Raw genomic sequence first — 14,241 nt, forward strand, 5'->3', positions numbered from 1 at the left:
CTCCTCTTCCTCTTCCATTCCTTCCTTAATTTTGGACACATAGCACTTAATAAGCATCTGCTATGTCACTGCTACGTGCTATGGATGATAAGTAAAATACAAGGCAGAATAATTAAACTTCAAAACTGGTTTAGAGCAAGGTCAACGCCAGCCAGAATAAGTTTTCTCAGTTCCTTCACCCTGTCTGTATTAGTTTGCTACGGCTGCCATAAGAAAAACTGCAGACTGGGTGGTTTATACAACAGAAATTTATTTTCTCACAGTTCTGGAGGCTAGAAGTCCAGGATCAAGGCATTAGCAGGGTAATCAGTTTCTCCTTGACTTGCAAATGGCCATCTTCTTGCTGTGTCCTCAGATGTCCTTTTCTCTTTGCATGCCTTTCCTCGTGTCTCTTCCTCTTATAAGCATGTCAGTTTTCTGGATTAGGGCAACACCCAAAGGACCTCTTAACCTTTATCGCCTCTTTAGAGGCCCCATCTCCAAGCACAATCACACTGAGTGTTAGGGACTCAACATTTGAATTTTGGGGGAACACAATTCAGTCCATAACAATCCCCATTACATAAATGGCTATATGCAGTGGCAAGAAGTCAAAGAGAGTCGAAAATCGTATATATGGTAATTAGGAGCATGGATGCTGGAGTCAGAGGTTAAAATCCCCAGTCTGCCACTTCCTAATTGTGTTAATATTGTGTCAAATTTCTTAACCTCAGAGCTTCACTCATCATCCTTTAACACACGGACAGTAAGAGGACCTGCCTCCTAGGGTTATTGCCAGTTGAAATAAGAATTGGCTACTAGTAGTAGAGGAATGGTTTTAAAAGATGGTATTACTCCTCTTTCTTCTCTGGATATAACACCATATTGTTGTGAGAATAAAATGCAAGAGAAAAGATGATGGGAGGCTGGCCCGGTGGCACAGTGGTTAAGTTCGCATGTTCTGTTTCAGCAGCCTGGGGTTCGCCAGTTTGCATCCCCTGTGCAGACCTAAGCACTGCTTGTCAAGCCATGCTGTGGAATACGTCCCACATATAAAGTAGAGGAAGATGGACACAGATGTTAGCTCAGGGCCAGTCTTCATCAGCAAAAAGAGGAGGCTTGGCAGTGGATGTTAGCTCAAGGCTAATCTTTCTCAAAAAAAAAAAAAAGAAACAAGAAAAAGAAAAGATGATGGAAATAAAACACTTTAATTGAGAACCAGTAACACACTAATTTTTCTTAATTGTAATAATTTATTCTATTAATATATAGATTAATATATTATATTAATATTATATATTATAATAATATTAATATTATTATAATATATATTATTCTAATAATATATATATACGGGGAAAATGAGACACATCAAATAGAAGGGGAAAAGGAGGCAATCAATTCACAACGTCATACAGAAAATTGATATTTATCAAGTAGCCAGAAAACACACAGGAGCAGCCTGCTGGATGGGCTTTTCCAAGTGCTGCCCTGATCCTTGAGATGCGGGTTTGGCCTTTTCCTGACCCTGCGCCCTGGCTGGCACTCGGGCCGGCGAGTCCGCCCCGCCCCGCCCCGCCGCGGCGCGCCCCGAGCGAGAGCCAGTGGGAGCCGCGTTCGCCCCGTCGGACCGGCCGAGCGCTCACGGCCAGCCCCTGGCACCCGGCGCCCGGTCGGCGGGCTGCGGCCGGCACGGCGCGGGGTTTGAAGCAGCGCCGCGCACCCGGAGGAGGAGCGCCGTGGGCCCTGCCCTGGTCCTACTGCCGGGTCCCCGACCCGCAGGTCCCAGGTCCCGGCGCGGCGGTCCCCATGAGCGCCAGTGACTTTGGCTTTAGCTAGGTGGGTCGTCACCAGGATGACAGCCTTGCACCAAATCAGAGGGCGGCGCTCGCCGGGAGCCCCGGGCGTCACCCGGAGCTCCCGCGGATTAGAACTCGCCTCTCCTAGCTCCTCCCCTCAGTCCCATTTAAAGCTCCCACGGGCTTTACCGAAAAAATTAAGAGCGGGCTCAGTTTCTGCAGCGTCTTCTTCCACTTCAAGATGGTAAGTGAGGGGCTGGCGTTAGCCCGTCCGCTGGCGAACCCTGGGGGCTCTGAGAGCTTTCGTTTAGAATTCTTCCACCCTGGAAGCAAGATTTCTCTGCTACCTGCCAATCAAAACAGGTCTTCTCTGCTGCCCCATCTCCCTTTTCTTCTCCCCTATCTTCTCCAGGCTTTCTCTTTCTCTCTCTTTCTTATTCTCGATCTTTCTTTCATCCTTTTGTCGTCTCTATTATATCTACATTCTGTACTTTCTCCCAACTTTCTCTTCCTCTTCACCTGTACTCACCTTTTTTTCCATCTCTTCTTCCAGATTATGCGCATATTTGCAAACACTTGAACTTGAACTAGTCTAGGCGTATTTGGGGTTTGTTTTCTTCTCAGGTGTCAATTGCGTAATAGCTCATCTCTGATTCCGATAATAACTTCAGGGAAAGTGCCTACAAACATGCTTTTAGAATAAAAGAAAATAGAACTTGATACACTTTTGGCTGAATTTCTTTGGTGTGCACTGCCCAAGCTGGACTTGCTTCAAAACCGGACTTTTTCAAAACTAAGCTTATCGGGACCATTAAAGTGTGACTTAATTGACTTAACTTTTCTTTCTCCTCTTCTTGTTTTCTCTCTGTGTATGTTATGCCCAAGAAAGTCCTCAGGTCAACAAAAGACTTGTAATGGTCAATAAAGACTTTGTCCAAAGCTGGATTGTGCTGAAATGATTGACTTTTACCTGATTAAACATTGACAAATAATTAAGAATGGGCTGTTGTACAAATTAACCCAGGAAGGCTGTCTACCTGCTCCTGCCTGGACATTTGGAAAAACTGTGTGTTTGAGGTTTGAGGAGTCAAGGGCAGCAGACACTCACTGGCTCAGAACGCAGTGGAGAGTGCGTGCCAGGCAGTTACTGGTGGCAAGATTGCTTCGGAAGGGCAGTGAGAACTACTGATGGAGAGACCTGGAGCTCGCTGTCTCTGCTGACTAACTTATTTTAGCTTTCGTTATATGTTTACTTGGAGTGACTTTATGCTCCTGTGCTTGAAGTTAAGCAAAACTTATTTAGTTATCTCTGGAGTATATGTATAGATATATATATATAGAGAGAGAGATATCTCTCACACCTTTCTGATCACCACAGGATCCGGCAACATTTAAAACCATAGGGAGGAGGGAGGAAGGAATGGGGCAAGTTTATAATTCAGAAACTGAGACTAAAATAAGAAGGTCATGTTCTGTCCATTTCAGCCTTAGCATTCTGGGCTTTGTGCCTTTCAAGGATATTGAAATATAATTAAGATATTTGTTAGAAAGAGCCAAATGGTTCTCATGTCTTCAAATTATTAAATAGAATTCCTTTTACTTTGATCCTGGGTAGCCTGTGAGGTGACTCGGACATTGCAGTAGAGAATACTCTTGGATATTTACAAATTTGGTCCATCCAAAACTAACCTATTCTTTGCTGAGAGGGACTAAGGACGGTACTGGGTAAACCAAGGAGCTGATTCCCTTTTAATAATTGTATGTTGACCACTCAAAATTAATCTGGGATCTATACTAGCACCTTTACTATTTTTGATTCACTGTGTGTAATTTCTGCATCTTTTTCCCACCCTTTCCCCACCTCCAAATTCCCATCACCCCATCTCCTGGGACCTCCCTACCCCTCGTACTGAATTTCACAGAACACAGTTCTGCCTTGCCAAGACCAGTACTTTGTAGGAGGCCAGAACTATAATTGCCCGTATTCCACTACAACGTCAGAATCTAGTGTTGACGTTTCCACGGAGACTTGGGTCTCTTTCTGGGCTGCTGGTCTCCTGGACAACAGAGAGCCCCAACAAGCACCACAGGCACAGGGTAAGTTCTGCTCTTCTGCTTTCCTAGTAGATCTGAAGCCCTTTCCTATCACCCATAGTTGCAAAGCATCATGGGCTGGATCTCTGTCGAGGGAGGGATGACATGGAAAGTATAAGAAAGCCCAAAGACTCTTGCATTTTACAACCTAAATAACCTGCTTTTTCGTACTTGCAAAATAGTGAAAATGGGATTCTTCCTCTTGCCTGCTGGACAATATGAGTTTCTCCTTACACTTTACAGTTCTTGGAAATTTCCAACTCACTAAGGGAGTTTGAATCAAAGTTTTGTAAACCATACTAGTGGGATGCTTTTGTAGTCAAGATACCAATTGGAGCATTTCATAGTGGAAATTCTATGAACTGTATCTTATAAGACTAAAAAAAAATCCCTTTTACACAAAGAGAACTTCAACTTTAGAGGGAAGTATAACATTGATGGAAATTAATTTTGACCTGGGGTTTAGTAAACAGTACTTATAAATATTAAAGGATTTTTCTGTATTCACTCAAGTTTCTGGAAAAACTCTCAGAACCTCAGAATGGAATGTCTTTATTGTTGGTTCTGCTGCACGAGTTGTTTGAATTTGAGAAAAGATGCAAACAAACAAAAAGCCCCAAAATATTGAAACACACTTATATGTCAGGAAGACAGTTATTCAATTTTAGCTTTCTACCACAGGCAACAGAGAAAACAGAATGCCCAAGAATATGAAACTAAATGGTGTATAAAATTATATTCCTGTCTCCTTACTTATTATTCTACTTTAATCAAAAATATTTCAGTAATATTTCAGTTTAAATAGAAGAAGGCAATAGTCAGAACTTACTAGATGGGGAAAAGACAGTCAAAGTAAACCAATTTAGCATGCCCAAGCCTCATTTTTATTGGTAGGTATAGTGTGCTGTCAAATATGAAAAGAATTTCTTTTGAAAAAGCATAAAAGACATACAGATAATGACATTTTAAATACATGACTTTGGGTTACAGTTCTGAGATTTTCATCAGTCTTTTAGAAAAGCCAAGTCCAAATTATTTTAAAGTAGAAAGTGCCAGCACATAGAATTCTGAATAAATACTCTCCATCAGATTTAACTGACAGGCAGACAGAGATTTTCATCTGAGGATAAATGGTAGCATCAAAACTTGGATTTGATTCTAGGGCCAAATACTTTATTATCAAGCACTAAAGCTTAGAAAATAAGATAAAAACTTGAAAAAAATAGTGGAATTGCGTTATTCCTAGTGAGAGGAAGATCAATAAATATTTGAATGAATTAATAATGCAGATAGAACAGTCTTAATAAATTTAGTCAGCAGGAGTACATATATTAGAGAGGAATGTGACCTCTTAACTCCTAAAAATTCCCCTCTGTAACCACTTTGGCGTATAGTCTATAAATATTTGTTTTTCATAGTGTGCTTGCCCATTCTAACACTTTAAATATTTTGTTTTCGTGGGTGGAGACAATAGCTATTTTTAGAAACGTAATTGAACCTGTTAAACTTTCCAAAATCTTTTGGTGAGTTCTTAATTGCACACAAACTGCATGTGTGTTTTCTCAGTTTCCATTTGGTGTTTTCACATAGAAACATCCAGTGACTCAAATTTCCCTGTTCCTACCTTGTGTTCTTGGGAAGAGGCTCAGCTTTCCTCTCAGCTCTACAGAAACAAGCAGGTATGCATAGATAATCAGAACAATGAGACCAGCCATGTTCCGTGCAGTCCATTCTTAATGTCCTTTGAAGTCACATTGCATCTTTTCCCTTGTTAAATTCATATGTTGACTTTCAGTTTAGAACCAAAGTAGATATCTGTCCACAGAGCAATGAAAGGTGATCACTGGCACAGAAAACAACCACTACCACCACCCCTGAAACCCTCTAGGAGGACCTGCAGTCAAGCCATGTCTTTGCACATTTTAGTTGTATGACCTCTTGAAGCCTCCTTTTCCTTGTCTATTGCAGTAGGTGCTGCCTACTTCAGAGGGCTGTTGGAGAGATCAAATGGTATGAGTGTGATGGTATTTTTAAACCATAAACATAGCCAGTCACTTGGAGAAGGAATTATGATTATAAAAGTTTTTGCAAAGATTGCTTCATTTTCCACCTTTTGTTGGCTGTTGTTCCTGAGGGAGTAATTCAATCTAGTAGACACACAACAGATCAATCTGAGGCTGAGAGAAGCCAACCCACCTTTTTCTTTCTTCTTTTTTTGATGTGCAAGGAAAGAGACCAGTCAAACTTTTCTAAGCACCTTTTTCTATATTTAACCAGTTGTCCGCAGCTCATTTTCCTACATACCTCCCCGATTCCATTGTGCTTACAATTTTTAAAGTCATGTAATCTCTTCCAGCACTTTGCAATGAATCAAAAATTCAGAGCACAGAACTGAACAGTCAGATGGTAGGTGGGTGTAGATTGCATTTAGGCCTCTGAGGACGAGGGCTCCCTGAGGTTGAATTCATAAAATAAACAGAATGATAATCAAGTTTAAGCAGGTTAAGGATCAGTGGCATTATTGTAAGGTTACAAAGTCAATATAGTGGACCAGCCTTCACCATTGTCTGCTTTTTGCAGCTCCAGGATACTCTGGTGCAGAAGGAAGAAGAACTTGCTAGGTTACATGAAGAGAACAACCATCTCAGACAATACCTGAATTCTGCTTTAGTTAAATGTCTTGAGGAAAAGGCCAAGGTATGTAACTATCCCCTTGATAAGGACAGAACAGTGACGTGAGAAAGGAGACCATTTGGGTAAAACTCCTTGGTTAAATGTAAGAAGTGTACTAAGCAATTGTGCCTTGAAATGCATTTATTGGAAGGATGGACTTTTCTGAAGGAAATAAAGCAGTTTTGCAAGAATCTTTATGTATCATTTCTCTGAAGTATCTAGATGGCAGATTTTAGCCATATATTACAAAAGGAGTTGTTTAAGAATCAAAAGCCAGGGGCTGGCCCCGTGGCCGTGTGGTTAAGTTCGTGGACTCCGCTTCAGGCGGCCCAGTATTTTGTTGGTTCGAATCCTGGGTGCGGACATGGCACTGCTCATCAAAACATGCTGAGGCAGCGTCCCACATGCCACAACTACAAGGACCCACAACGAAGAATATACAACTATGTACTGGGGGGCTTTGGGGAGAAAAAGGAAAAAAATAAAATCTTTAAAAAAAAAAAAAAGGAATCAAAAGCCAGTCAAGGGAATTGCTGAGACAACAGAGGTTAATCTAAAAGACAGAGTTAGATGGATGGAACACTGGAGCAGGAATCAGAGCTGAGAGACATCGGTTCTTTTAATTATCTGTTTGACTTGAGGTAAATCAGTCTCTCACTTAGGGCCTCTGTTACCTACATTTGTAAATGAATGGGCTAAAAGGTCTTTTAAGACTCTTCGCAGCTCTAAAATGTTATGAGTATGGCTGGAGCCGAGATCTCTTGACTAGCAATTAGATATAGCCAATTGGATTATCTTTTAATGAATGTTTTTTCTTACACTTTTCAAACGAACTGTTTCTAACTCAAGGATGAATAGCTTGCCCATAGTCCCCTTTCGTTGTTCTTTCTTTCTTTGGGTTTTGTCTTTTTTATTATCTATTTTCCATTCTGTTATTATTGCTTCTACCATCAGTCTTGATCTTACTTCTAGACAAGCTACCTTATTTGATATTATTTCATCTATATTGATGATGCTTCTTACTACTCTTATTGGACATAGCCTTTCAGAGAAGAAAGGACACTATATTTAATTCCTTCACAATTCAGTTAGCTGTGTTAAAAAAGGGAGCACATCTCAGAGTTATTGTCCTGAGCTCCTAACTCCACCCACCATTCTGTTAAAAAAGAACAGTTATTAAATTAGTATGGTATAAATTAGACAGATTTTTCTCTCACCCTCAATTTTGAGAAATTTAGCATAATATAACAAATCCCACGGGAGTGCTATGAAAGTTAATGAAATAAGAGGAAGCAGTGTCACACAGTGTTTCAGTCAGTGGTTCTGTCTAGATTTAGATGGCTTAGGTTTAAATCTAGGCTGCGTGACCCTTAGTAAGTCACTAATGTGCCTATGTCTCAGTTTCCTCATTAAAGGAGATTTTGATAGTACCTATATAAAATGAGATCATGCATGTAACCAATGTTCAAAACAGGATAGTTGCTATTATTGCCATCATCATGATACTCATTACTTCCCTGAATTGAAATTTGTAAAGACATCATTTACTCCTTTCAACTTTTAAATGACTAATAAAAAATATGAATTGGAGTTTCTAGGTGGTAACTTGTCCCATAGATTTTAATTTTGAAACAGAAGCTACTTCAATCAGTTATACTTGCGTGTGTGCGAAAATAAAAATTTAATCAAATTTTCTAAGGAATTGAGATGACTAGCAAATATTTGAAGGTGGTGTAATTAGGCAACAGTAAAGAAAATGATCTTAGTTGATTATCTAACTGTATATTTTCAAATATTCCTTCCCCAGAAATTGCTGTCATCAGATGAGTTCTCCAAAGCATGGGGAAAGTTCAGAAAGGGGAAGAGGAAACCCAAAGAGCAAAGATATTTTCCTCCTGAGATCCCCCATCACAAAAATGCCAAGAGAAATCTCTCTAGTGAATTTGCTAACTGTGAAGAACAACCTGGGCCCCCTGTGGATCCCTGGGTCCTTCAAACACTTGGGTTAAAAGACCTCAACACCATTGATGACACCTTATCAGCTAACTACAGTGCCCTCTCCTCTCATCCCACAAGAATCATCAGCACATTTCCCCAGTTCCCAGATGATGCAGTTGATTATGAAAATGCTCCCCAGGAGGATCTGCCAATTGACTACGGAGGTGACAGACCAGCCCCGTCGCACAGCACTGCCAGCCACAGGGAAGATTTTCCCTTCCTTTCTCAACTTTCAAATCCACCAGGAGGGCTGCAAACTCTTCCTTACTATGCTTCTGATGTGTCACCCAACAAGACAGAGATGGCCTTTTCCACATCCCTGAGTCCTCACTGTAATGTGAAAACTCATTCCTTCCACCAGGGTCAAGCCTTTGTTCGTCGCGATGAAGACGGAGGCTGGAAGTTTACCTGGGTCCCTAAGCAGTCTCAGTGACCACTCCTCTATCACAAAGGACTGCCGCGAACTCTGTTTACAAAGACCTCTCTTGCACTTGAACCTGACTACGTGGAATACGGAAGCTATTGCCCAGACTGTTTCCTGCCACTTTAAGTGTCACTCTCAATTACCCACTTAAATCTGCAGAGAATAGGTTCCAAGAATCCATAATGAAACATACCTGCTCTTCTTTCACCTAAATTTGACTTGTTTACACCGCAACACCTGCTGTTGACTTCCTTCCTTTGCCCTATACTTGAAAAGGTATTTTCCGATTGCCTGAATAGTCCTTTGAGACCTACCTATGCTGTCCTAACTATAATGGGTCTGACGGCTTTTCCTCTTTCATCAAGTGATCTGAGTGTTCGCAGAGTTCACCCTTCCACCCGTCTCCCTCTCCTGCTCCTCTTCATTTCTGAAAACTGCCTTTAGAATGAGCGCTATTATTGCTCCAACTGCCTGTTATTGAGTGTTCAAATAGCTGAGGATGGGGTAGAAACAAGTGTCTTTGCCCATCACCACTTGAAGACATAATGAGAGTAATGTCCTGTGTAGATGTGAGTAATGTTATGTGTAGGGCAGTTCAGTAAGTTGAGTGTCCCGCAGTAGAGTTGACAGCGAATCTCTTCTAACACCTATAACTCTACTGATAAGCAATACCACTCGTAAAAGATGAAAGAGAATTAAAATTACTTCAAAACAGCCCGTGGTAGATCAGCTTCCATAGGCATCTGACATTGTGTCTTTAACCAACATGGCTCAAGCAAGAACATTTTGAGGGACTTGTGGTAAGAGAACGAGTCATCACCCTAAACTACTCAGATGCTGACAAACTTCTATTCTGTGAAAGCATAGTCCAGCCTAGCCTGGCACTGTCTCACTCATTCATGTATTCATTTTTTCATTCATCAACCCACGCTAAATTTCTGTAGAACACCTACTAGACCAGGCACTGTGCTGTGGGGTGGTGATAAAATGTCACCAAGTTAGACACTGTAGCCACCCCATGAAACTTAGAGCCGCTCATTTACTGTGACCTTGAGAAAGCTAGTTCCCTGGCGTGAAGATTCAGTTTTCCCAGCTGGAGAATACAGAAGTTGGACTAAATAATTACTAGCATTCTCTGAATTGAGGCTGGTTGCCATCAGCTTTACTCAAACACTGCCATCCCAGGTCACTGTTGTCTTCAGTTCTGATAGGCACTGCAGATATGTTGGGTAAACTTTATAAACAATTGAAAAAAAATGTGAACCATTTGTAATTAACACTAGAAATCGTTGCTCTGATCACAGTATTCTTTTCCTGGCAGGAGCCTGTTTTACAGGTGAATTCAGTCAGTCAAGCTGTGTGAGAATAACTTGCATCTAAAAAATAGAGACATTAATTTTTAAATAAATGTGCATAGATTTAATGCAAATGTTGACATCAAAGATTTCTCTCTTTCTCAATAAAAATAATGTATTCTTAGTGCTCATGCTAGTTCCCCTTTCCAATCCCCCAAGCTCCCTATCCTTCCCAGAATAATTTACACATCAAAGATGTGCACCTATGTTTTTTTGGACCAAACTTCAGTTAATGATAAAATCCACTATGTTGAATGTCTTTCCCATTTTTGTCTTTTCCACATCTCAATAAGCCACCTTGTGCAGTCAGTGCCTGAGAGCAGAAGGGTGCTGTTTGACGTTCTTTGTAATGAAGACGTGATTTGTTGCTATTGCTGTTCGGTTTTTGCTTTATTTTGGTGATGTGAGCGAATAATATATTTTATAAAGTTTTGTTACCACCCAGTTTTCTTTATAATCTGTGAAGAAGAATGCAAGATATTAATTCATATTATCCTCTGGAGTATTTTCATGACTTAGGAAGAGAGAGAACACATTCTATGTTCTAAAAAAACCAAAAAAAATGCCTAGTACATTCTAGTACGTGTGCTCCTGGTGTGGGTGAAATTTATCTCTTTTTAAAATAGCAACTTTAATAATTAGAATTGGCTTTATTTTAATACATTAGGAATCAAGAAAGCAACATAACTGTTTTGAAAGTCTAAATGATGAAACTGTAAAACGAAATCGATCAGTCAACAAATATTTGTTTTGCATTTTTTATGCACCCTTATCATGTGTTATGTACCATGAGGAAGTACCCAGGCTTAGCACAGTGCATTTGGTACATAAAACAAAGCCACAAAAAATGTAATAACTTTTAAACGAAACTTGGTCTCACCCTGGTTTTAAGAAATTATAGCACATTTGTGGTAAATTATGATAACTTGCTCTGGCTTATATGGAAGAAAATTACCACATCTTTTCACAATCATATCTACAGACATTTGATATTCATTTGAATTATATATAGAAAATTATTTTGTTAATGTTTAAAAAGTTACAAATTTCTCTCACCTGAGTATATGTGCTAACTTTTGGGGTATTACCATACCCCTCCAGTAAAACGCAGTTAATATTTTACTAATATAAAGTGAGAAATAAAAATTAAATACTTTTGTGATTGTGATGAATATTGTTATATTGTGCATAACGTTTTCTAATAATGGATTTTCTTCTCCTAGGTTTTAACCATAATCCTGTTGATTTGCACCTCTTTTGTATGATGCGTGTGGCCAGACTACTCTCTTCAGCATTTAGGGTTTAATGGTTCTTTCTCTTATCCAGGATACATTAATGAGGCTTTTAGATGTTAAGTGGCCTAAAGGGTCAAATGCCTTGTGCGTACAGCACTCTCTTACCTAACCTCCCATAAAAATTAGAATCTAGTATCAATTTTTAAAATTTGATGACATTTCCAATGTCCTCTGATCATCTGAAAATAAATCAAACTTGTATCTCACCAGTATCTGAAAAATTACACCAATTGGAAAACCTCACTTAGGCAGGCGGCATTTAACGCATGGGATTATTTAAGTCTGCAGTGATACTAAACTATAATTTTAAAACATTTGAAGAAAAGAAAGCAGTGAGCCAACAAAAAGAATTTCTCTATTTGATCTATTTCAAGAAGACAGAAATTTTCTTTTAAAGTATGACAAATCAGTTCAACAACCGACCTTCATGATAGGTGCAGAGGAAAGTGTGGAGTTAATACATCCAGTCATAACATTTGATAAGTTTACTTCTGTAAAGTTGAGATACACAGTTACCAAAAGATTTGCATAAGGTAAATATCAAATACATCATTTTTCTTTATTTTTCACTAAACCAAATGAAATTGGCTTACAAGCTACAATTATATGGTATATTTCTTAACGTATTTCTCATATTATTATCTACATTTTTATTACACGAACATAACCAGATATCCAGTTATAATTCTTACACTGGCTATTCTATAAATGTAAAATGTAATTTAATGCTTAATATTTTAAATGATTATGATTTGTTTATGATTTAAAATATTTCTAATAATATGAAAGAGTCAATTTTGTAATGAATTTATGTCTAGTAAATAAATAAATAAATGACAAAACCTTATTTAATCCTACTTTTGGCCCTTATTTTAGAAAGGCTTTTCAGTGAATGGAGCAACAGACTAAGAAAAAGTCTTCTTTACTCATTTCTGCCATAAATTTTACGTCATAAAAAATGCATATTTTAATTGCCAACTAGTGGTATGATTAATAACTGAGGCACTTATTCAACAGATATAGTCTGTGTTAGGCTCTGCAGAAGATATAAAGATGAAATATGTGCTCAAGCTAACTTTAAATGAGAGAAACATAACTTAAACATGTTTAATCAAAGCAAGGAAATAATTAGCTCTCATAATTGAAAAGTTTGTGCTTCAGATATGGGTGGATCTAGGTGCTAAGGCAATTTTGTCAGGAGTCTGGTTTGGGATCTAAAGGAAGGCTGATGACTAGGAATGGATTCTGGAATGGTGTTGATAGTACTCATCACACGAAAGCATGACAGAAACCAGGATGGGACAAGCAATGTGAACCTGAAGATCAGCAAGCTATACCCCATAAGCTCTTCTCTAGTTTTGTGACATTCTCCTTGTCCTTCGTATTATAATCCCGTAAAAATGAATAAAGCCTCAGTTAATGTTCCAGGCTGGTCTCAGTTACACCATAAGGAATTATAAAAATATCAGCATGTCTACATATGAAAATTGTGAGAAGATATTCCCTGAGGCCCTTGTTTAGGCCACATATCCCTCAGGGGAAGATTAACATTAAGAGAAATTATTCAAAACTTGCATATCAGACCAGTAACTCATGACTACATGAAGATTTTCCTGTTATCAGTCATGGATAACCTGGATTTCATTTAGTTTCTTTACAGAGATATTTGGGGTTTTTTTCTTGGACAAAACTACACCTAAACCTCACTCACTCTAAATGACCCTTGAATATGGATGTCATCAAGACAGGTTATTGGAAACCTCTTACAGCATGAGGTAGGCAACTTGATTCCCATTTCATAGATGAGAAAACTGCCTCTGAGAGTTCAATGGGTCATATTATAATAAGTGTCTGGGGCCCAAGGTAAACCCTGGCACTGACTTTAGATCCGGTTCTCTCTCCAATATGTCACATAATTTGGGACCAATATTTGTGCTTACAGTCTGCAGTCTATTACAAGCTGTATGGGCTTGAGAGCCAGAGGTCTAGAAGTAAGGAGGAGTCTTAAATCTTTGTTTATAGTCATCAGAGTTTTAGTCTGAAGTCTAAGCCTCTCTTAACTCCATCATTACTAAAAGGAATTATTCGCAAGAGACCTAATTCATCCTCTATCATTTCAGAAAGAAAGAAGTGTATAAATCGAAGACTATTGCAGAAATTTGGGACACAGAGAGTAGGATAGAATAGGTAAACTATTCATGGCCAAAAGTATTAATATGCTTCTTAAATGAAAAAGTCAGAAAAATTAAAAGGGAAATAAATCTCTGTTCCAATTTCTATACTGCTGCTAATACAAAGGCCTAACATAGCAGTTTATGTACAATGCTCATGAAGTCTCTCTCTTCCTCCCTTCGTATGGGACATAGATTTTTCACCTGTTCAAGTAAGCCATTATTCCCTTTCCTTTTAAGTATAACTCTAAGAGAAAGTAAAATAGTTGAGAAAGCATATTTACAATGGTGAGCCTGCTCCTTCTAACACATGGACAGCATGATATCTTCTCACTTTGGAAATCAGCGGTTAAATGATACATTTTCAGGGACATAGCAGATGGCTTTTTTTCTCATCTCTTTTCCACGTTTATAATCTGAAATAATAAGTCTTAGAAAGGGGGTTTCAAGGTA

The 14,241-nt window shown here is 39.0% G+C and overlaps 1 protein-coding gene across 1 annotated transcript; it reads left to right on the top strand.

Moving 5' to 3' along the window:
- Nucleotides 1–1,634: 1,634 nt before the first annotated feature.
- Nucleotides 1,635–12,231, top strand: GMNC (geminin coiled-coil domain containing). Its single transcript, XM_046659342.1, has 5 exons — nt 1,635–2,022; nt 3,701–3,875; nt 5,463–5,551; nt 6,453–6,569; nt 8,353–12,231. Exons 1-5 carry the CDS (start codon nt 2,020–2,022, stop codon nt 8,974–8,976), a joined length of 1,008 nt encoding a protein of 335 aa, XP_046515298.1. The 5' UTR covers nt 1,635–2,019; the 3' UTR covers nt 8,977–12,231.
- The last annotated feature ends 2,010 nt before the right edge of the window (nt 12,232–14,241 follow it).

The sequence above is a fragment of the Equus quagga genome, chromosome 4 (genome assembly GCF_021613505.1).
Source record: "Equus quagga isolate Etosha38 chromosome 4, UCLA_HA_Equagga_1.0, whole genome shotgun sequence".
In the NCBI taxonomy this organism is placed as follows: domain Eukaryota; kingdom Metazoa; phylum Chordata; class Mammalia; order Perissodactyla; family Equidae; genus Equus; species Equus quagga.

What these genes read in the sequence shown, in the direction of transcription:
- GMNC (XM_046659342.1), top strand. An exon ending in ACAAGCACCACAGGCACAGG is followed by an intron (nt 3,876 to 5,462) that starts GTAAGTTCTGCT and finishes GTTTTCACATAG; the next exon opens with AAACATCCAGTGACTCAAAT. An exon ending in GTCTTGAGGAAAAGGCCAAG is followed by an intron (nt 6,570 to 8,352) that starts GTATGTAACTAT and finishes TTCCTTCCCCAG; the next exon opens with AAATTGCTGTCATCAGATGA.